The following is a 24,115-nucleotide window of genomic DNA, read 5'->3' as shown; positions in this document are numbered from 1 at the left end:
GCCTTTATACATGTCTATGGATGGGACACCCTGCCTCCTCCATGTTAAATGTGTGTGAAGATTCTGTCGTTTCGGGTCGTTCTCATCTCACTGATGTTTGTTCAAGTCATATTTCTGGTATTTAGTTTCTTGTTAATAGGCTCATTCTGGGTTCGACTGTATTCCAGCACGTTACTGTGTATCCGTAACGCCGGGTTCACACCGGACGCTGAAGCGACGCGTCAGGCTGCCTAGCAAATTAGTCCACGAAGAAGACTGCAGCGATCGTTTCGGCCGCGAGTCTATTATTCGCACTTGACGCAAGCGTATCGCGCTGAAAAATGATTTTAAACGATATTGATGACATATTTTATATGATATAAATGATAAAATATGCATCCCATAGTTTGTATTCCCCTTCTGTTGTCCTGGAGTTTTTTAATTTTTCCAATTCTACCACATTATTAGATATCCCCCTCTGCCCATCAACTACAGACACACAAGCAGTCATAAAGATAAAAAGAGAGAGGGCGGGGGGGGGGCTTGAGTGGAGAATACGTAATTTTGGGCTCATTTGGGGCTTTGGATATCTATTGTTTCAGACAGTTCATAGATTGGTTCAATCAGACAGAGTGTGATTTTTCTCTGTATCTTTGCATGCATTCATTCAGAATAAGATAACAGAAGAGACAGAATTTCAGGGTCATTGTGAAATTTGACAACACAAATATGAACTTTTCTCAAATAGAGAGAAATAATTGTCCTGCTTGTAAAGGAAAGACGGATATACTAGTTTTCATATCCGCCTCACTCCCAAATCCTGATTCTTAAAGGGGCCACACACAATGGATGGAGAACGGACCTGCCAGTGTCAACTTCTGAGTTGTTTATTTGTTGTATAATGAGCAGCAGCGATGCAGACTCCCCAAGGTCCTAGTGCCTGTTTTTTTAGTGTTAATGTATGATGAGAGGCTATTGGATTGTAATTTGAAGGGGGAGAAAAAATACAAACCAGAAACACACTCACATATGTAGCATGTTAGAGTTATAAATAACTTGTCCATGTGTAAAACAATAGTTTAATTTAAAATTTTTTTTTTTTTTTTTTTAAATTTAAAAAAAAAATCCCAATAATTATTTGGGGGGGCTGAAGAACATTTTAGGGGGGCTTCAGCAGGCCTAGCGACGCCCCTGGTGGAGAAGCACAGTGAGCTGTATGATCCTCGGCATATGTTGTATAAAGACAACATTAAACCTGTTGGGACGCTGTCGCAGTTAATGTTGGAGCAACAAGTGACTTTATGCTTTTATACTAATGAGTCAACGGGTGAAATTATATGTTCGTTACTTCCTGTTTTGACTGTACGGTCACGTGGTGTTCCGCGGGGACTTTCCGAGCCGCCCCTGAACGCACCGTCAGTGTTTCCTGGTTAGCGGAGGAGGAAGAGACGCGAAGTTCGACGGAGAAAGAAAAGGAGACAAACAGAGGGAAAGAGGAGGAAAAGAAGAAGCTGGAGAAGATGGAGAAGAAGATGAAGACTCGTCCCGACCTGCTCTTCATCGCGCTCCTCTCCCTCCTCGCCCTTGTTCCAGCGGGTCAGGCTGGTAAGTTCATTTTGTCAAAGTGAAAGTAAAACGCGAACAGTTGTGACGCAGTTCGAATTAAACGATTCCTCGAGTTGTTCCGTTGAAAGATCAAAGGAAGATTGTGTTTCTCCAGTTTGTCAACGTGTGTTTTATCAGTTTCACGTCAAACGGACAGAATTCACAGAGTCGAGGTTGAAACGATCAGACTGATACACGGGATGGTGCGCCCCCTGGTGGCCGGCTCGCCCCCTGGTGGCCGACACGCCCCCTGGTGGCCGGCTCGCCCCCTGGTGGCCGGCCCGACCCCTGGTGGCCGACCCGACCCCTGGTGGCTGGCTCCAGTACAGACCATCAACCTGCTCCATGTTAGCAGATGGGACACGGACTGAACTTAAGTTAAATAAATGTTCTCATCGTTTTACTGATGGTTCACAAAACTTTATTAGATAGATAGATAGATAGATAGATAGATAGATAGATAGATAGATAGATAGATAGATAGATAGATAGATAGATAGATAGATAGATAGATAGATTACTTTATTCATCCCCGAAAGGGAATTTAAGTTGTCATAGCAGCCGGTATATTTGAATACAATAAAATACAATACAATACAATAAAATTAAAAATATTTAGGTAGAAAGAACAAAAAAACAGAAGCACAAGATAAAATACAATAAAATAGGTAGATAAGGTGCATTGGCAAGATGATGGTAATAGTACTGATGATATGATTGTTAGACAGTATATAAGAATAGTACAGTATATATAGTATATAATATAACACAATATATATTTATATATGATAGTAATTATACCAATATAAAAGCAGTATATGGTAATAATGGCAGCAACAGTATATATAATAATAATAGTAATGGTGATATAATAATAGTAATTATAACATGTACACATGTATAAATATGTGTATATAGAAACAACAACTTAACTTAACAACTCGCGTCACACCGGAACACACCTGAAGAACGAGAGGGAAACAGCGCGAGAATGAGACCTTTATATTCATATACTTTATATCCAAGTAGTTTATATTCACATCTGGAAATGTACAGTATTCGCTCTACGGAGGCAGCCATGCTACAGAAGCCCAGAATGGACAAACACCTTTTGAGTTTCATGACAACTGAAGGCTTCCTGTCACATTTATTATTTAGAATAAGTGTTTCTGTCCCTGTCAGGATCCTGTAGATGGACGACTCCGATCTGATTGGTCAGTAGGTGGTTAAAGGCATAGACATATATAAGGCTAGATGTCTCGGCCAATGGAGTCGAACGTCACCACATGGCGGCCATCTTGCTGCAGGCGGCTCGCTCACCCATAACATTGTGTTGTAGTGGTGCGTACTTTTTAAATAACCATAACTTGCTCAATTTTCAACCGATTTTTAAACTGTTTGGTTTGTTATAAACGTCAGAGATGTAGTTATGACACTGTATAAATGATTAAATTGTTTAGAAAAATAACATAATTATTCATAAGTATGCAGTGTCATAGCTACATCTCTGACGACAAACTAAACAGTTTAAAAATCGGTTGAAAATTGAGCAAGTTATGTAAAGTAAGTTATTTTAAAAAGTACGCACCACTACAACACAATGTTATGGGTGAGCGAGCCGCCTGCAGCAAGATGGCCGCCATGTAGTGACGTTCGACTCTGTTGGCCGGCAACGCGGCCGAGACATCTAGTGTTTATATATGATATCTATGGTTAAAGGTTCAGCATCTGTTACCATGGTAACTGTTACCCTGGTAACAAGTGAAAACTCAGAGTTAAACCCGACGTTACCTCGACAGCCACAGGTTCTGCGTCCTCGTGCAGAACGCGTCCGTTTCAATTCACCTCAAAATGATCTGTTTATGTGTTTATCAAAGAAATGAAAGTAAAGTTTTGTCCCATGTGATTTGTAGAGAAGCATTCCCTCACGTACATCTACACGGCCTTCTCCAAACCGACCTCCCTTCCTGGGATCCACGAGTTCACAGCCATGGGCCTGGTGGACAACACCATGATCGACTACTTCGACTCTGACATCAAACAGAAGGTTCCCAAACAGCCGTGGATGAAGGAGAAAATGCCGGAGAACTACTGGGAAAAAGGGACCCAGTCCCGCCTGAGCAAGCAGACCTGGTTCCGTGTGAACATCGACATCCTGATCGAGCGCATGCGACAGGACAAAAACGGTATGATTCATCCGCCCATTTTAAATTCATCATCCATTATGTTGATATCGATGAAATAAAGCTGACATGTTTAGAGGACTGAGATCAGTTAGAAACACTCTGAAGTTATTAACAACCAGAGTTTATCTCCAATATTCAGCAGGAAACTGTTAAATATGAAGAATTCTGATCAGCAGCTCTTCAGGTTCAGGAAGCAGAGGATCATGGGTAATATCCAGCGTTCAGTTGTGTTTCAGCTCAGTTGGTTTTCAACACATGATTCCACTTCATCGCTCAGACAGAGACCAACAGAGTTTATCAGCTTGGGTGGCTGCAGGGGGCGCTGTTGCTCAGTAAAAGTTAGATTTTTGCAGAATTTATTGAAGCTGTTTTCATGAGATGAATCAATGTTCGTTGTGTAACATCACATTTCTTATGTGAGGCACCTCATCGTCTTCTCTGGTTTTGTGTTTATCTATTTCTGTGCATTGAGTGGTGTTGTCCCTCTGTCCTCTGTCAGAGACCCACATCCTTCAGTGGATGCACGGCTGTGAGAGCGTCACGGAGAACGGCGAGACGAAGTTCCTTGAAGGCAAAGACACGTACAGCTACGATGGGAAGAACTTCCTGCATTTTGACGATAAGGACGGACTCTGGATCAGCTCCAGTCCCGCGGCCAGAGACACCCAGAGGAAGTGGGACGGAGTCCAGACCCTGAAGGACTACACCAAGGGCTACCTGGAGAAAGAGTGTCTGGATTGGTTGAATAAGTTCGTGGAGTTTGGACGGAGGCAGCAACAAGAAGCTCGTGAGAAAGATTTCTGTTGATTTGTTTAAGATTTGTTTTGTGATTATGAGAGACTTTAAAATTCAGTCTGTCACTCCTACTGTAGTAACCTTTTATATATAGTGTGGGTGTGTCATTATGTTCCTCTATTTTATAATGTTCATAATCATAGGCTCCATAGCCACTGTTGTTTTTTGTTTGTTCAAATATTGTTATGAAGGAGTATTTATTTATTTAATTTCAGTCATTTTAATTGTTTCTTAGTGAGAGGCTCGGGCCACACCGAGCCTGAGAGTCTGAGGGGGGGGGGTTGCTGCATCTTCTCACTTTGAACATGAACTCACCTCAGATTCTCTCTCCCCAGCTCGACCTGAAATGTTCCTGTTTGCGAAGAAGTCCCGCACGGAGAGCAACGTGATCCTGACCTGCCTGGCCAGCGGGTTCCTCCAGAAAGACGCCCAGCTGCTGATCAGAAGGAACGGCCGTCTTCTGGATGAGGTGGATGGAGTGAGGAGCTCCGGCGTTCGACCAAACAACGACGACACCTACCAGAGAAGACAGTGTGTGGAGATCTTCAAGTCGGACGAGTCTGTATACACCTGTGAGGTCGTTCATGAGGGATCTGGTCTAAAGCACATGAAAGTCTGGGGTAAGAAACGCTTTCTCTTGCTGTAGAATAACTTGTGTGTTTGTACATCGGAGTTCTGAGATGTTCCCACAATTCAGAGGTGAAGGTAACTCAGGCAAAATGCTTCAAATCATTAAAGAAGAAAAACACAATAGATGAACGTTGAAGAATTAAAACTGGAATTTATGCGTACAACATTTTATAAGATGAAGATTCCAGATTCTGCACAGATTGAACTTATACACGTTATTTATTTACAACATGATGACGATGACACAAGGATCCTAGTCGTTCGTGTTCAATCAGTATTTTATTTATTTAAATGATACGAGTAGAATAAGTACATCTTGATCATTATCAGAGGAACATTATCAACAAGCACAAATATAACTGTTCTGCCTGTGCGCCGGCACCAGTGACGGTTAATTTGAACCTAGCAAATAGAAATGATGATGTTGAATATAACGTGAATGTTTCCTGTGTTTTAGATCGCACACTTCCTGACGAGGGTTCTGGACTCATCTGGATTGCTGGGGTTGTTGTTGGATTGGCTATCGTCATCGGGATTGTGGGTGGAAGCATATGGTACTTCCGTGGAAAAGGCAAATGTGGTAAGTGGAATATACACTCAGTGGTCACTTTATTAGGTACAGACATCCCAGTTATATTTTCTATGTTTATAATGAATTTTAACCTAATACAAGACAAGAGCAAAGAGAGGCATTGACTTCCACGCACAGTGCGTCCATGTGTGTTATCAGTGAGGTGAAGGAACCAGCACACGCCTCTAACGTCTGCTCCACACTACATGACTCGCTCTGAGCAGATGATCTGGTCACATGATCGATCACCTGACGCTTTCACCAAAGTTATCTCAGGGCCATCGACTGGACCGGAGCCTCGGTTTGATTCTTCAGAACTCAGACTGTCGAGTCCACAGTCCTGATCATGCTCATGTACTTTGCTCCTCAATGGAGATCTTTTTTCTCCGTGTCCCATATTTCTACGACACATTAAACTAAAGCTGAAGAAGGAGCTGAGCTGTTTGGATTCAGTCTACGACACCAATTCTGCTTAGATATGAATCCAATCTTCAGAGCATAAAGCTGTAAATCATTTTCTATCAATGTTTCTATCAGGTACAAAGGTCTGTTATCATTTTATTATGGGCTTTATTGATAATGTTTAAGAGCAGTCCTGTCAATCATTACATCTCTAATCCTTTAAACTCAACGTTCACTCTGCTCAGTCTCTCACTGACCAATAGAGACTAAATCCAGTTTCTGTTTCTGTCCAAAACAATATCTTCAGTTTCTTAAACCTATAAAATAACAAAACCCAAAGTCAAAGTCGAGGAGCTGCTCATTAACTGAGAGATTAGTAATGAATGTGTGTGTTTGAACTTTCAGTTGTTAATTCAAGTGTTGATGTTTATTCACAGTTTCCAAGAAACTCAGAACCGTGTTTTTTAAAACCCAAAATGTATATTTTAGTTGCATAAAATACATAACAGACTAGTAGAAAATCTGTTTTGTCAGTATTCTAACAGAGTAAAGAAGTAACATGTCTGTTTATCGTCTGCAGGCGGTTCCGGAGAATCCAAGAATCCCTCTGAAATCGGAGATCTCCTGGGGACGAAAGTCGAAGGTAACAAAGACTTTTTAATCATCTGTAGTTGATCATTGGCTGTTCACTGTGTTCACGTGTGTCATCGTCTACTGAACGTGAACTGGTTCATCCTGTTCGGTTGCATGTCAACGTCCTCTTGTTCCTAAACAAGGTGAATTGTTACATCGTTTCAAGCTGAGTCCCGGCAGCAGAGAGTTTGTTCCTTCTGAGCACTGAGCTTCACAGAGACACGGGACGAGTTATGTTTCTGTGGTTCAATGAGTTGTGTGTAAACTTTGTTTTCATGCACAGCTCCACACTAAGGAGGACGGGAAACATAGAGTTTTAAAGTTGAATACTAGATCTTTCAGGTATATTATTGGTGTATAAAGATGATTTATCTGCATTTATCCAGATGTTCAGTCCTAAATACATTTTCTCTTGTGACCGTCAGGTTCTAGCAGCTCTGGATCAAACTCGAGTGTCACCAGCGACTCTGGTAAGAAACTTTGTTCATGAAAATGTATTTTTATTACTATGATCACAACTGGATCCCAGAAGTTCTTTGTCCAGACGAATGTTTTAGCTCCAGATCAGAAATAAAGTCCGTCCTCAGTAACACCTGAAACACACAGGACTGTTCAGACTGATTCAACAGCTGCTGACAGAGAGAAGGACAGAAAGACTTGTAGTTCATATCCATGTTGTGTTCCTCCTGTGACTGGAAGACGGGATCAGGAAGTTCTCTCCTGTCTGTGTGGATACCAAGCACTAAGCTGAGGATAATGTATTTTAAAAATGAAATGTGTCCATGTGCACGAAGCCTGAAGGTGTGAGAGTCAACGTGAAGCTTCAAGCTGGAAAACAAGCTGATCTGTAGTAGATGTGAAATGGATCAGTGTCTGTTCACTGTGTTCTCGTGTGTCATCGTCTGCTGAGCGTGAACTGGTTCCTCCTGTTGGGCTGCGTGTTAACCTCGTTGTGTAACGTGTTTATTACTCCTCTGGTTTGAAGGAGGACAAGTGACACGGAAATAGTAAAAGTTAACTGATAACTAATGGTACAATTTAAAATAGCCGTTCATGATTTGATCACAAATTCATTTATGATTCTATTAACAGATAAACTGAAAAACAGAGTAACTCATGATTTGTTATTGTCATAGGAAATAATCACAGTTTCCAAAAAAATGTATCTTTCAATAAACAATTGAAAATAATAATGTTCAAAAACGCAAATGACTCATGAATAAACGACAGAATTAAAAAGATCTATATGAAAATGAGAAATACAAGTTTAGATCTATTTATATACATCAGAGCTGAGTATCTGATTTCTTAAATCAGTTTGATTCTGATTCAGAAGGTTCAGATTAGACATGGAATGATTATGTATTATTAGGTTAGTTTGGTCTCATCAGGAGTCTGAGGTGGTTTCAAGCTGACGAGTTATGTTTCTGTGGTTCAATGAGTTTGTGTGTTAACTTTGTTTTCATGCACAGCTCCACCAGTTGCATCAAAACCACCAGCACCTGAGTTGGAGCCACTCAACGCACAGGAGGACGGTAAACATACAGAGTTTTAAAGTGGAAAACTTAATCTTTCAGGTTTATTATTGTTGATTCTGTTGATCAACAGTGGTGTATAAAGAAAATTTATCTGGAAACCCAAAATGTGTATTTTAAATACACAACAGACAAATAGAAAATCTGTTTTGTCAGTATTTTAACAGAGTAAAAAAGTAACATGTCTGTTTATCGTCTGCAGGCGGTTCCGGCGGAAACTAAGAGCTCCTGGATGAGGAACATCGTCTGGATGAGGAAGTTCCTCTGGATGGTCAATAAACTTAGACTTAATAACAATAATAATCCTAACTTTTGTCCATACAGAACTATATGTATTTTGACCATGTGAAGAAAAGACAGAAACATCTGAAAAACCTCCTTGGAGGACACAGAAAATATCAAACAGCTCTGAGGTCATACATCGATAAACGCCGACCTGGGTTGACCGGTCGCCCCCCCCTCTCTGAGGAGCACATAACCACCCCACATCAGAAAGGCCCCCCCACAGCTGTCACTCAAATTGCCCCCCCCACAGCTGTAACTCAAAAAGCACCCCCCCCCTTTGTATACCTAATTTTGTATCTTTTTCCTGGTTTTTAACATATATATTGATTGTTTCATATTATATCCCTCACTATGAAAAGTGTCTTTGAGGACTTTTTTATTTTCTTCTTATTTTTATAAACTAGTCGGTTTACAGGTATTACATTGTTATAGATAAGATCAGATGAATTCAATTTAAAAACAAAGTGTGGCTAACAGGATACAAATCTGTAGAATAAGAATAAATATATGGATTCATTAATTATAAAAACTATAAAATAGTAAAACGTTATAATAGTATTATCTAATAATCATATAATAATATCTTAAGAAGACTTCGTTGTCGGCCATGTTTGAAGGTGAGTCGTCAGTTGAGATTAAATCATATTAATAAATGGGCAGTAGATGAATCAATGATTTGACGAGATCTGTACGTAGTTCATCGTCTGTCGCTGGAGTTTCAGTTGAGAGACGAGAGGAAGTTTAATCCGGTGAAAAGAGAGACGTGATGATTTAAAAGTATGTAAAAAATATGTAAAATGAATAACTTGTTCTGTGAGGTAGAAATTAAGTGAGTGTCTGATGTTGGAAGTTAATTCTTAAATCAACACTATGTAACTGTCACTGAGCAGCAGCGCCCCCTGCAGCCAGGGAGGTGATTCTAATCATCATGACTCTTAGAATCACTAGAAGCTTCTGCTCGGGTCCATCAGGTCTGTGGGTTAGTGACCGTTCTCTGTTCAGTCAGTGAAGAAGTCCTGTTGCATAGTGTTGATTTAATTTAATTTAATAATGTACAAGCTTGTCTGGTAAAGGACTTTCAAGTTTTTTTTTAAAACCTAAATTTTTACAGGAACTATGGAAAAACTAAGAATCGAATGCGAAAACATATTGGATAAAAGAAAACCTGTGAACAGGAACATTTGCACCTTAACTCCATTTAATCTGCTCATTAAATTAAATATCATGTTTGATTCCTGTTATATAATTTGTGGGAAACAAGGTTTAAGTTGTAATTAAAAAGAATGAAATGCACTTTGATTTGGTTCAAACTGAGCGATTAAATCCTTCAGAACGAATCGTGCCATATATTTTTATAACTCATCAGGTATAACCAGGAATCTTTTTAATGTTGTACGCAGACACGTCTCTGCTGCAAATCTTTGTTTCTATCGAGTATTTTTAAAGGATCTTTGTGTTTTAATGCTGAGCTCACACTGGATTTAATGATTTCATTCATTGTAGAACATTATTTGTCTTGCTGGTGCTTAGTTTGCCTGTTATTGATTTACAATCAGTTATTCTTTATTAAGTGCTTTAAACTCACTTTATGTTTATTATTCATTTGACTGTTTTGTGTGTGTAATGGGTTAGGGGTTATCGAGGGTTAGGGTTAACATTTATCTGCTCAGTGATAGTGTGCGAATCACGCGACATACATTTGATATTTGCATTTTGTATTTTTAAAGTTTGCTTGACCTTAAGTCTCCAATATATCACTGTTGATCAATGCCAAAGTTATTGACGTTAATTTAAGACACAGTTTCTCAAGTTTTCTTTTTGTGATTGTGTCTTTTTGTTAAAATCAAATAATTAAAGCGATTGAATCAGTTCTGAATTGTGTGTTTGTTCTTGTGAAATCTACGTGTCGAGGACTATATCGTCTTTAAAGATGTAACTAATCTGATCACTATTTATTTAAAATGTATATACATATATGTACAGTATACATGTACTTCACTGTCTCAGTACACAGTGTACATGTACCTCACTCTCATTACAGTGTACGTGTACTTCACTGTCAGTGCAGTGTACTTATACTTCACTATTAGTACAGTGTACTTATACTTCACTATCTTAGTACACAGTGTACATGTACTTTACTATCAGTAGAGTGTACATGTACCTCACTGTCTCAGTACACAGTGTACATGTACTCCACTGTCTCAGTACAAAGTGTACATGTACCTCACTGTCTCAGTACACAGTGTTAATGTACTTTACTGTCTCAGTACAAGGTCTACATGTACTTTACTCTCAGTACACAGTGTACATGTACCTCACTGTCTCAGTACACAGTGTACATGTACTTTACTCTCAGTACACAGTGTACATGTACTTTACTCTCAGTACACATTGTACATGTACCTCACTGTCTCAGAACACAGTGTACATGTACTTCACTGTCTCCGTTCACAGTGTACATGTACCTCACTGTCTCAGTACACAGTGTACATGTACTTTACTCTCAGTACACAGTGTACATGTACTTTACTCTCAGTACACAGTGTACATGTACCTCACTGTCTCAGTACACAGTGTACATGTACTTTACTCTCAGTACACAGTGTACATGTACTTTACTGTCTCAGGGTACACAGTGTACATGTACTTCACTGTCTCAGTACACAGTGTACATGTACTTTACTCTCAGTACACAGTGTACATGTACTTCACTGTCTCAGTACACAGTGTACATGTACTTTACTCTCAGTACACAGTGTACATTAACTTCACTGTCTCAGTACACAGTGTACATGTACTTTACTCTCAGTACACAGTGTACATGTACCTCACTGTCTCAGAACACAGTGTACATGTACTTCACTGTCTCAGTACACAGTGTACATGTACTTTACCCTCAGTACAGTGTACATGTACTTCACTGTCACAGTACACAGTGTACATGTACTTTACTCTCAGTACACAGTGTACATGTACTTCACTGTCTCAGTACACAGTGTACATGTACCTCACTGTCTCAGTACACAGTGTACATGTACTTTACTGTCTCAGTACACAGTGTACATGTACCTCACTGTCTCAGTACACAGTGTACATGTACCTCACTGTCTCAGTACACAGTGTACATGTACTTCACTGTCTCAGTACACAGTGTACATGTACTTTACTCTCAGTACACAGTGTACATGTACTTCACTGTCTCAGTACACAGTGTACATGTACTTTACTCTCAGTACACAGTGTACATGTACTTCACTGTCTCAGTACACAGTGTACATGTACCTCACTGTCTCAGTACACAGTGTACATGTACTTCACTGTCTCAGTACACAGTGTACATGTACTTTTGGGCAGAACACACTCCCGTCGTCTGTCTATGACGTAATGACGCACGCGAACCTTCTGCTGTGACGCTGACGTAAGACAAAAACAAATAAACGTGTCAAGCTGACGTAAGTAGAGGAACCAATGTTGAAGGGATACCTTCAAAATAAACGTCTTGGAATAGTTGAGCATATAAACCATGATGATGGTAATTTGAAAGAGCGGCTTCATTTAGAAAAGAGAATGAGATCATAAATAAACTGAGTTACTGGCTCCAATTCACTAAATGTACATTTGAATAATTTCATGTTAAATTTAGAATGACAATTTTCGTTATATTGATGTTTCCTGTGTTTAATTTTTTATATTATCGTAAATAAGGAAACGATATATTGTTATGTTTATTATTATTTCTTTGGTTTTACTTTTTATTAATATTATTATCGTCATTATTATTATGGCTGTTTTATCTTCTTCCCCAGATCTTAAATATTGAGTCTTTTATTGTGAAAGGCTCCGACCGGTAGTGGCTCTGTGGTAGCAGTAGAATAAAGATGGCCGCCGTCAGGTCGGTGGAAGCGACGGAGTCTTCTTCATCAAACTGTGTGTTTCACTGACGACGCGCTGGACGATGCGGGGACCGGGGACGCTCCCTGGCAGCCGAGCTACCGGGCGCTAGTCGGGCTCGTCCCGGCGTGAGAGCGGCTCCGCGGGCGGCTGCAGCCGATGGGCTCCTCGGGGTGTTCGGGTAAAAAAGACGGAAGACTGCGCATCAACAGAGCGAAGCGGCGATGCTAACATGCTAACCTGCTAACTGGTGCGAGCAACATGTAGCTAGCTGTGTGTGTGTGTGTGTGTGTGTGTGTGTGTGTGTGTGTGTGTGTGTGTGTGTGTGTGTGTGTGTGTGTGTGTGTGTGTGTGTGTGTGTGTGTGTGTGTGTGTGTGTGTGTGTGTGTGTGTGTGTGTGTGTGTGTGTGTGTGTGTGTGTGTGTGTGTGTGTGTGTGTGTGTGTGTGTGTGTGTGTGTGTGTGTGTGTGTGTGTCTCTCTCTCTCTCTCTCTCTCTCTCTCTCTCTCTCTCTCTCTCTCTCTCTCTCTCTCTCTCTCTCTCTCTCTCTCTCTCTCTCTCTCTCTCTCTCTCTCTCTCTCTCTCTCTCTCTCTCTCTCTCTCTCTCTCTCTCTCTCTCTCTCTCTCTCTCTCTCTCTCTCTCTCTCTCTCTCTCTCTCTCTCTCTCTCTCTCTCTCTCTCTCTCTCTCTCTCTCTCTCTCTGTGTGTGTCTCTCTCTCTGTGTGTGTGTGTGTGTCTCTGTGTGTTATTTTCCTCACAGTTGATTTAATCTCTCTCTCTCGTCTTCAGTAATAAAGCTGAAGACACTGAGGACGTGGTTCTGCACGGAGACGCCAGCGGACGGCGTCCAGTGAGACTCTCTCTCTCTCTCTCTCTCTCTCTCTCTCTCTCTCTCTCTCTCTCTCGCTCGGCCTCAGCATGGCGAGCAGGAGGAAGTCCACCGTCCCCTGCATGGTTCCTCCCAGAGAGGCCGTGGACTCGGACCAGGAGATGGAGGAGGTCCCGGAGGAGACGGACGGGGACGGGGAGGACGCTCACGGCGTGGGGGGCGTGTCCACGGAGGTCAGCGACCTGCCGGGGGGGGGCGACCCGGACCCGGCCGAGGGAGGGTACGAGTGTAAATACTGCAGCTTCCAGACGTCGGAGCTGAACCTGTTCACGATGCACGTGGACACGCAGCACCCGGACGTGGTCCTCAACACGTCATACGTGTGCGTGGCGTGTGACTACCACACCAAGAGGTGACCACACCCCCCACGTGACCCCCCCCAATTATATCTCTTTGGATCTGGAAGTTGTATTGATCAGAAACTGATCTGGATCTTAGTGTAAAACAAAGTGAATATATCTGAATAGGGTTGCAAAGGGGCGGAAACTTTCCATGGGAAGTTTAGCTCGGGAATTTTGGGAATTTTGAAAAAAAAAATACGCAGATTAAACGCTGAGCAATAAAAACATCATTCAAAACTCTATTTTAAAGATGTATGGAACGTTGAGTTTCAACCCTCCACTGGTCATTCTTCCATCACATGCACAGATAACTCCCAGCATGCTTCACTCTACAGCAGGGCTACTGAGGCCTGCTGTAGAGTGCAGGACTAGTCAGGTAAGTTTCCATGATATTACTGGAGAAAATATATTAGCATGCTGATTGAGGATTGTTCATCTGTTCATCTAGACTATTTCCATTCATTTATCCATCAATTGTAAAATATGTTTACAGACTATTCCAATTGTTTGTCTAACTATTTATATCTCTGGCATTGCATTAGTGTGTTTTTACAAACTTTGTTCTCATCTTATTCTACAGAACAATGCCACGTGCACTCTCTCATGTGTGGAGACATTTCACCTCATCCAATGTAGAAGGAAAGGCTGTGTACATTTGCAAATACTGTGCAAAGACCTATGTTAAGAATGACACAACGATGCAGAAGCATATAGTCAAGTGCCCAAAGTTTCCTCAGGGCTCAAATCAGCCTATGACACAACAAAATGTTTATATTTATGTCTGTATATGACAAGGTAAATACAGTTAGTATAAATTACCCACAACATTTCCAGTTTATTCCCGTTAATTCCCGTTAATTCCCGTTAATTCCCATGGAAAGTTTCCAACTTTGAATATTCCCGGAATTTTGCAACCCTACTAACACCTAAGATATATTTCTGATTTCAAACAGGGTTCTGTTTACAAGTCCCTATATTTATAGTTATAAATTACCCACAACATTTCCAGTTTATTCCCGTTAATTCCCGTTAATTCCCGTATATTCCCGTATATTCCCGTTAATTCCCATGGAAAGTTTCCAACTTTGAATATTCCCGGAATTTTGCAACCCTATATCTGAATATAATTAAATCAGTGAGATGTCAATCTCTTTTAAATGTAATCGTGTGAAGAGAGGTTTAAATCTGTCTTTTCTTTATTTATGTTAAAACTCATTTACCCATGATGCTCTCTGTGTAGTTACGACACGCTGCTCGCCCACAACGCCCGCCTGCACCCGGGCGAGGACGGCTTCACCCGGACGCTGGTGAAGAGGAACAACGAGACCGTCGTCCAGCAGACGCTCAACGACCTGACCTTCGACGGCAGCTTCGTCAAAGAGGAAGAGGAGGAGCCTGAGGAGCCGGAGGGGGCGTCCCACACGAGCATCGCCCTCAGCAAGACGCCCATCATGAGGATCCGGAGCAGGGCGGAGCCTAAGAAGTTCACTGCTACGCACAAGATGGCCGTGGACGACATCATCAAAGTGGAGAGCGACGACGAGGACGAGGAGAACAAGGCCCCGCCCACTCTGTCTCCCGCCCCGATGACCCCTGCCGCCGCCCTGACCCCTTGCCTCGTCCCCGTGTCCTCGCCGCTGCAGGTCCAGGCCGTCCCGCAGAGCATCGTGGTCAACAGCTCCAACCTGCTGCACTTTAAAGGCGGGTCGGCCGGCGGCGTGCTGCCCCCGGGGACGCTGGCCCAGGTGCTGTCGGCGCTGCAGCAGCAGCACGGCGCCCAGAGCCAGACGCAGCTGCTCATCCCCATCAGCAGCATCCCCACCTACAACAGCGCCATGGACAACAACGTCCTGCTGGTCAGCGCCTACAACCGGTAACCGTACTATTTAAACTGTTGATCTCATTCTACCAAAGACACGAGTTTCACAGACTCAGATTCAAGTTCACTGGTTCTCACGGAAAACGTTAATCTATAAAACTGTGACCCGACTGATGTGGATATTGTTTTGCATCGATATGAGAGAGGAAATCATTTCAGCTCAGATCTGCAAACAGAATGAAACTCGAGCTGCAGAGATGATCCGTTTGTAAAAGCCTCTGAGGTTTTACTCTCACTGTGTTCACACTGCATCAGGGACGGGCATTCGATTAAATTATCTTAATCGATCGTCGGGAGAGTTGATGACGAATTTTCGATGAATCATTAATATTTTTATATTAAAATTAGGGGTGTCACGATACCAAAAATTCAGTAGTCGGTGCCAATACCAGTAAAATAACACGATTCTCGATGCCAATTTCGATACCACGGTAAAAAAAAAAGTGCATTATTTGGATGTTGTTAATGTCATATACGGTAATTCAATGTGCTTGCGCTGCGCATATACTGAGGGTTATACGGTAGTTGCGGTCGCATGTCAGTGACGCTTTGTTGTGAGACACGTTATGCATTAAATGATACATCTGCCTCACGCCGGGTTTACACCGGACGCTGAAGCGACTCGTCAGCGCAGCACCAAGCCTTAGATACCAGCTGGCTCCCGTCCACTCCCAGGCGCCGCTTCAGCTTCCGGTGTAAACAACCATGTGCCGGCGCGCTAAGGATTAGCGCGGAGCGGCGGCGTTGCTTCCGTGTCCGGTGTAAACCCGGCATCAAACGCAAAATACTTCCATACACGACTCTTTGTGCCTTTTTAATAAACAAGTCGAGGGGGGGCGAACGCTGCAGCCGCAGTTGCCGTCTTGGTTTTCAGAATGTAAACGTGGACTGGCGCAGCACCGATGCTAATGCTAAGTTGCTAACAGCTGCTGGCATCGAAGCTGACGGAGCCTACGGTGCTTCAAACACTTGGGCATCGGCATCGTTTTGTTATGTTAGTATCGAAAGGTATCGTAGGTATCGGTTCTCGTGACATCCCTAATTAAAATTCACTATTTATAGGCTGTTAAAATGCAGTGAAAATAAAAAAACACAGCGTTTGTCCTCAGTGAAATCTTTATTACAAGATGAACAACTCATGATCAAACAGACCCGGCTTTGTCCGGGTCCGAAGGGGCTAGCCTCCGGAGCTAGCCTCCGCTAGCTCCGGAGGCTAGCTGCGGAGCTCGGCTTCATGTCCGCACACGGACCCTCAGTCTACGGGGAAGGGAACCCGTACAGACCCGGGTCTGGGTGAGGGGTCCTGGGATTGATGACGTGACAACAGCCGGACTGAGAGGACGAGAACCATCAGATCCAGCTAGCTCTCAGCGGCTAGCTGCTGGTCTCTCAGCGGGGTTTGTAGAGTATAACTCCGGGCTGCCTCCTACAGCTGCTAACATCCTCACTGTGCTGCGTTCAGGCAACTCGGATATTCCGACCTCCTACTTGAAGAAGAGCAGTGGACTCCTCATGCGCTCATGGAGACGTATAGCTTCGCAGTGAACGCAACAGAATTTCGTTGATGACAAAATAATTTCATCGACGAAATTCTTAATGATCAATTAACCGATCGTCGATTAATTATGCCCCTCCCTACACTGCATGTTAAAAACCTGTCGTCTCTTTGTTTAATCTCTAACTGAGTCTGACTCTTATTTTGAAGGTTCCCGTACCCGTCGGTCTCTGAGATCATGGGCCTGTCGTCTCAGACCAAGTTCAGTGAGGAGCAGATCAAGGTGTGGTTCTCTGCTCAGAGGCTGAAGCACGGAGTCAGCTGGACGCCGGAGGAGGTCGGTGCTTCTTTCACATCTGTCCCTCACATGAGGCTTTTCTAATGAGCAGGAAAGTCACAAAGTTTCCACGTTATGAAATGTAAATGAGTGATATGAATCCTTCCGTTGTTTCAGCCGAGAATCAAGTGCAGGCTGCATTAATGATAGCACTATTATTATTGTTATTAAGTAGATAGATAGATAGATGGATAGATGGATAGATGGATAGATGGATAGATGGATAGATGGATAGATGGATAGATGGATAGATAGATAGATGGTTAGATAGATAGATAGATAGATGGTTAGATAGATAGATAGATGGTTAGATAGATAGATAGATGGTTAGATAGATAGATAGATAGATGGTTAGATAGATAGATAGATAGATAGATAGATAGATAGATAGATAGATAGATAGATAGATAGATAGATAGATAGATAGATTACTTTATTCATCCCCGAAGGGAAATTAAGTCGTCATAGCAGCCGGTATATTTGAATACAATAAAATACAAAACAATAGAATAAAATAAAAAATATTGAGGTAGAAAGAATAAAAACAGAAACACAAGATAAATAGGTAGATAAGGTGCAGTGGCAAGATGATGGTAATAGTACTGATGATATGATGGTAATGTTATTGTTAGACAGTATATAAAAATAGTACAGTATATATAGTGTATAATATAACATAATATATATTTATATATGATAGTAATTATACCAATATAATAGCAGTATATAGTAATAATGGCAACAACAGTATATATAATAATAATAGTAATATAATAATAATAATTATAACATATACACATGTATAAATATTTGAATATAGACTTATATATACAAAGAATATACAGAGAGTATGATATAATATGATATATAGTAGAGGTATAAATATAAGTATTTGACTATACAATAGATAATATAATATACTATGAGTGTAAGAATATGTAGGCAGAGTGTGCAAAGACAATATTATTGTATAAAATGATATATAATATCAATATGGTTTATATCAGGGGTGGGCAAACATTTTGACTCGCGGGCCACAATGGGTTCTAAACTTGGACAGAGGGGCGTGGCCAGGAACAGATGGATGGAGTGTTTTTGTGAACTAATATAAATGACAAGGAAAAATCATGACATGAAAGGATTTGGCCTTTACCAAGTAGCAAAGCACTTATTTGCAAGAGCATTTAACAAAAACTCGTCTTCAGAGAAAGGTTTGCTAGCCTTTGCTTTTTCGAATGCCCCCAAAAAACATGCCTTGGTCGATGACTCTTTAATCAAAGTTAGTCTGGGAAAAAAAATGTTGCTGAGTCTGTAAATTAGTCGCCAACCTCTGAGCTGCAGCCGCCTGTTCTAACGTTGACTGCTTGCTAGCGTAGTTAGCATGCTAGCGTAGTTAGCATGCTTCGTAGCAAAGTGACGCTGATGTTGTACTCCATGAAAACTGCGACAGTTTCTCGGCATATCAGGCACACAGCCTTCGATTGGACTTCAGTGAAAAAGTATTTTGTTGTCGACTCCGTGTTTAACACTCGACTCATTGTCCACGTTTCGTTTCCTTGATCCTCTCATTTTACAGAAGGGCTCACAGGGCAAAGGGAGAAAGTGAAGGGAGATCATGTGACCTTTAGAGCCCGACACACCACACCCCCGGGCAACTTTAATGTAGCTTTTATCCAAAGCAACTTACAATAAATACATCAACCCCGAGGGTTCAAACCCAGAACAACAAGAACCAAGAAAGTACGATTTCTTCAAAAATAAAGCAAAACTACAAAGTGCTATAAGTACGAGACATTTAAGTGCTACGAAATTGTTAGTTTAAAAAAAAAAATAAATAAATAATAATTTTTTTTTTTTTTTTATTATTATTTGGACAAGTTCGACGGGCCGTACTTTGCCCAAGTCTGGTTTAATGATATATAATATCAGTATGGTTTATATGAACACATATCACGTATGATGTGAAGTCAGTGTATATGGAGCGGTTGTACAGGTCCACAGAGCAGGAGACAGGTTCAGTGCAGTTCTGTGATGGAGGCTCTGACAGAGGGGGAGGAGTTAAACAGTCTTATTGCGGTTATAAGTATTGACAGATATAAGTAGTTCTGAGTTGGTCTGTTCACACCGGACATTAAGTCAGCGTGTGGTGGTGAAGCTCCTCCTCTGATGTCACAGATCCTGACCCGTGTGCTCTGCAGGTGGAGGAGGCGCGGAGGAAGAAGTTCAACGGCACGGTGCAGAGCGGCCATCAGACCATCACCGTCATCCCCGCCAACATGGCCGCCGCCACCAACGGCCTGCAGTCCATCTTCCAGACGTGTCAGATCGTGGGACAGCCGGGTCTCATCCTCACGCAGGTGGGCGGTACCGCCAGCAACTTGCCCGTGGCGTCCCCCATCACCCTGACGGTGGCGGGCGTCCCCGGCAACCAGCCGAAAGCTGCCGAGCCCTCCACGTCCGAGTCCAAGACGGAGATGTCGGCGTCTTCGGCCGGTTCGGACGCCGCGGGGACGAAACCCAAGAAGTCGAAGGAGCAGCTGGCGGAGCTGAAGGCGAGCTACGGCCGGAGGCAGTTCGCCACGGAGGTGGAGATCTCTCGCCTCATGCAGGTCACCAAACTCTCCAAGCGGGCGATCAAGAAGTGGTTCAGCGACACGCGCTACAACCAGAGGAACTCCAGGGATCACCACGGCGTCCTGCTGAGTGAGGCGGCGCCCGGCAGAGCGCCGTCCGCAGGGGGGGGCCGAGCGGGAAGGAGCAGCGGCGGGAGTCTGAACGACAGCACCTGCAGCGACCACGCCTCCAACACCATCGTTATCGACTCCAGCGACGACGCCAGCGACTGCTCCCCGACCTCCGCCAGCGTCCCGGGGGCGTCCTGTCCCGCCAGCGCCCCGCGGGTCAAGTTCCGCCACGCCTTCCCTGACTTCACGCCACAGAAGTTCAAGGAAAAGACTCCGGAGCAGCTCCTCCTCCTGGAGGCCAGCTTCCAGGAGTTAGACACGCCCTCTGACGAGGAGCTGAGCCGGCTGCGAGCCGAGACCAAGCTGACGCGGCGCGAGGTCGACGCCTGGTTCACCGAGAGGCGGAAGGTCCCGCCTCCGGCCAAAGATGGCGACGGCGACGCGGACGAGGAGAAGGTAAAACCGGCCTCGGCTCAGGAGAGGCACGCGACTCCCCCTGGTGGCAGGAAGCTGGTGAAGAAGACGCCGGAGCAGCTCCACATCCTGAAGAAGGCGTTCGTCCGCTCGCAGTGGCCGACGCCCGAGGAGTACGACTCCATGACGGAGGACAGCCGCCTGCCCAGGGCCTACATCGTCAACTGGTTCGGAGACACGCGCTACGCCTGCAAGAACAGCAACCTCAAGTGGTACTACCTCTACCAGAGCGGCAAGGTCGGTTCCACCACGACTCACAACCACGACTCACAACCACGACTCACAACCACGTGTCACAACCACGACTCACAACCACGACTCACAACCACGACTCACAACCACGACTCACAACCACGACTCACAACCACGACTCACAACCACGACTCACAACCACGACTCACAACCACGACTCACAACCACGACTCACAACCACGACTCACAACCACGACTCACAACCACGACTCACAACCACGTGTCACAACCACGACTCACAACCACGACTCACAACCACGACTCACAACCACGTGTCACAACCACGTGTCACAACCACGACTCACAACCACGACTCACAACCACGACTCACAACCACGACTCACAACCACGACTCACAACCACGACTCACAACCACGACTCACAACCACGACTCACAACCACGACTCACAACCACGACTCACAACCACGACTCACAACCACGACTCACAACCACGACTCACAACCACGACTCACAACCACGACTCACAACCACGACTCACAACCACGACTCACAACCACGACTCACAACCACGTGTCACAACCACGTGTCACAACCACGTGTCATAACCACGACTCACAACCACGACTCACAACCACGACTCACAACCACGACTCACAACCACGTGTCACAACCACGACTCACAACCACGACTCACAACCACGACTCACAACCACGACTCACAACCACGACTCACAACCACGACTCACAACCACGACTCACAACCACGACTCACAACCACGTGTCATAACCACGTGTCATAACCACGACTCACAACCACGTGTCACAACCACGACTCACAACCACGTTCCAACAGCTGTGGTGTTGGTTTGTTAATGAACAGGAGGACGAGGCGCTGAACGGCGTCGTCAAGAAGAAGCCGAGGAAGCGTTTCCGAGGTTGGTCCAGGAGGACGCGCCGGCCTTCTCCCTGCAAATCTTCGCCACAGGGGGGCGCCACCGCCATCAAGGTCGGTGCACACGTTCACCTGCAGCTGCTGGTGAAGGTTCAGAAGATTCGTTATAAATTCAAAGACTCGTCAACTTCAGCAACTAAACCGATCATGTGCTGAGGGTTCGAAGCTTTTAGAGCTTTTCAAGACATGAAGCATTTTCATTTTGGGCTGAGAATCATTTGTCTGATATTAAAATACAATCTGTCCCAACAAATCCAGGGACCTCTGATGTGTCTGAGTTCATTTCAGTCGTCTCATTGTATCTCTGATAAAAAACCTGGATCTGAAGTTTCCCTCAGATAAAAACCCTTCACAGGCTTCTCTTCTCTCTTCCGCCCCCTGCAGGTGAAGTCGGGCAAAGCGTTTCTGAAGGACTACTTCCTCCGACACCGAGTCCTGAGTGAGAAGGACCTGGACGACCTGGTGACCAAGTCCAGCATGAGCTACGAGCACGTGAGGGACTGGTTCTCCGCCACCGCCAGGCGGGTGGAGGAGGGCAAGGAGCCGTTCAGTGACGAGGAGGCTGAGGGGGAGGAGGCTGAGGGGGAGGATGAGGACGAGGAAGGGGAGGAGGAGACGGCGGCCGAGGCAGAAGAAGAAGAAGAAGAGCACGGATGCAGCGAGGAAGAGATGGAGGTGAAGGAACAAGGAGAGGAGGCTTCAGAGGACGACTGCAAGGAGGAAGAGGAGGAGGAAGAGGAGGAGGAGGAAGAGGCAGAGGTAGAGGAGGAGATCCAGGAGGAAGCTGGAGGAGTCAGCCAATCACAGCCTCCGGCCGAGGAGCAGACATGAGCCTGCAGGTAAAGTCGGACTCGTAAAGAACCAACGGACCAAAACTTTTATTACCACTTGATATCGTTTATTCAGTTGAATCCATTTCGACCAAAGAGGCTCCAGGTCAGAGTTCAGCTGAACTGAGATCAGCTAGAAACTCTGAAGTTATTAAATCAGAGATTATCTCCAAGATTCAGATGAAACTGTGAAACATGAAGGATTCTGAACAGAGTTTGATGGATTTGTTACAGAAAGAAAAAACTAAGGATGAAAACATCTCCTCGTCTCTGGAGATCATTTTATCTTATGAAGATCCGTTCCCTCTCTGTTTGGTTCAGAGTGAATCCCCAGGTGTGCCTGCAGAGGGCGCTGTTTGCCCACTGAAAGAGTGTCGCTTATTAACCTGAAGTAAAGACATTAAATCAAGAATAAAACCGTAAAATTAGAAAATGAAAATATTATGAAGATGAAAACATTATATTCTTGTTCATTTTCTTCAAGAATTATCCTCAAACCAAAGTGACAATTAAAAACTGCAGCAGCTGGAACATTATGAACAAACTGTTCTTTTATTGTTTTCCTTCCACAGACTGAGCATCGCCCCCCCGACCCGCGGAGCCGCCACCGACAGATGCTCGTCAGTGTTTCTCAGCCGGCGGCTCGGGACCCGGAGACGCCGCAGGCCGCTCAGAGCGACCGACCACGTGACACTGACACGCCGGCGTGGTGACCTCGACTTGAACTCTGGGTCCTGATGAAGCTGAGAAGCACTGAGACAACGAGTGTTTGTTGTGATGAACTCTGGGACCAACTCAACGTGGAAGACGCTTCTCGCTTCTCGCCGAGCGGCGCCGGCGTCTCGAGAGTAAGTTCCAGCTCCGCCCCTCTACAACTCACAAGCCTTTTATTCTGCTGAGAGTGACGGGCTTTTGTTTTGGCCTTTACGTCACTTTTTCTTATTATAAAAATGCGTTTTAAGGTAAACTTTGTATAAAGGAAAAAAAAATCCAAAACATTTCTGAGAGGTGAGACCTCGTGATTCTGTCGAGATTCAAACTTTCTCAGAGAAACGACTTCGCCCCAAAACCCGACAGTTGTTTCTCCTCTGAGACACGACTTCCTGAATCAGTGCCATTCTGTTCATAACTGTGTTTTACATTTAAAAAAAAGTGCTGGAATAAATTCCACGTTTTAACTCTTTTATATTTTTTCACGTGATTTGTTACAAGTCCGATCCACTCGATGGAACCCGGTTCCGTTGTGCGACTGTTTTAAGTTCTTTGAAACCGAGATCATTTCCATGTCGGCCGGTGTTTGGGTCCGTTTCACTTTCAACGATCTCGATTCAGATTTTACCTCCAAACACAAACTTCATAAATCACATAAACACGAGTGAAGCCGGAGACGAGATAAAACAAAACTTCTGGAATCCACCGTTAAACTTCAGAGTTACAAACTGAAATGATCCCACTGAGGAAACATGTGGATTCAAAACATCACAAAGTAAAAGCTTCTTACAACAC

At 43.9% G+C, this 24,115-nt stretch overlaps 2 protein-coding genes across 3 annotated transcripts; both read left to right on the top strand.

Moving 5' to 3' along the window:
• Positions 1-1,369: 1,369 nt before the first annotated feature.
• On the top strand, positions 1,370-10,497 carry LOC133025624 (DLA class I histocompatibility antigen, A9/A9 alpha chain-like). The gene is made up of 9 exons (XM_061092337.1): positions 1,370-1,584; positions 3,498-3,770; positions 4,270-4,557; positions 4,901-5,185; positions 5,653-5,775; positions 6,749-6,811; positions 7,227-7,271; positions 8,274-8,336; positions 8,539-10,497. The coding sequence occupies exons 1-9, from the start codon at positions 1,500-1,502 to the stop codon at positions 8,556-8,558; spliced, it is 1,245 nt and encodes a 414-aa protein (XP_060948320.1). The 5' UTR covers positions 1,370-1,499; the 3' UTR covers positions 8,559-10,497.
• Positions 10,498-12,492: 1,995 nt separating this feature from the next.
• Positions 12,493-23,795, top strand: LOC133025575 (zinc fingers and homeoboxes protein 1-like). Of its 2 annotated transcripts, none has more exons than XM_061092274.1 (8): positions 12,493-12,765; positions 13,304-13,755; positions 14,985-15,617; positions 17,329-17,455; positions 19,654-20,850; positions 21,708-21,833; positions 22,164-22,618; positions 23,182-23,795. In XM_061092274.1, the coding sequence occupies exons 2-7, from the start codon at positions 13,433-13,435 to the stop codon at positions 22,608-22,610; spliced, it is 2,853 nt and encodes a 950-aa protein (XP_060948257.1). In that variant the 5' UTR covers positions 12,493-12,765; positions 13,304-13,432; the 3' UTR covers positions 22,611-22,618; positions 23,182-23,795. The 2 variants fall into 2 exon arrangements, with proteins under 2 accessions (XP_060948257.1, XP_060948258.1); XM_061092275.1 differs by lacking the exon at positions 23,182-23,795 and adding an exon at positions 22,844-23,174.
• The last annotated feature ends 320 nt before the right edge of the window (positions 23,796-24,115 follow it).

This window comes from Limanda limanda, chromosome 19 (genome assembly GCF_963576545.1).
Source record: "Limanda limanda chromosome 19, fLimLim1.1, whole genome shotgun sequence".
In the NCBI taxonomy this organism is placed as follows: Eukaryota; Metazoa; Chordata; class Actinopteri; order Pleuronectiformes; family Pleuronectidae; genus Limanda; species Limanda limanda.
This window is presented reverse-complemented; position numbering and strand designations above follow the sequence as displayed.

Bases quoted from the DNA above. Each gene is read 5' to 3' on its own strand.
- LOC133025624 (XM_061092337.1), top strand. From the start codon at position 1,500: ATGGAGAAGAAGATGAAGACTCGTCCCGACCTGCTCTTCATCGCGCTC. The intron at 4,558-4,900 runs GTGAGAAAGATT...CTCTCTCCCCAG, and splicing joins GAGGCAGCAACAAGAAGCTC to CTCGACCTGAAATGTTCCTG. The intron at 7,272-8,273 runs GTAAGAAACTTT...TTTCATGCACAG, and splicing joins GAGTGTCACCAGCGACTCTG to CTCCACCAGTTGCATCAAAA.
- LOC133025575 (XM_061092274.1), top strand. From the start codon at position 13,433: ATGGCGAGCAGGAGGAAGTCCACCGTCCCCTGCATGGTTCCTCCCAGA. The intron at 15,618-17,328 runs GTAACCGTACTA...CTTATTTTGAAG, and splicing joins CTGGTCAGCGCCTACAACCG to GTTCCCGTACCCGTCGGTCT. The intron at 20,851-21,707 runs GTCGGTTCCACC...GTTAATGAACAG, and splicing joins ACCTCTACCAGAGCGGCAAG to GAGGACGAGGCGCTGAACGG.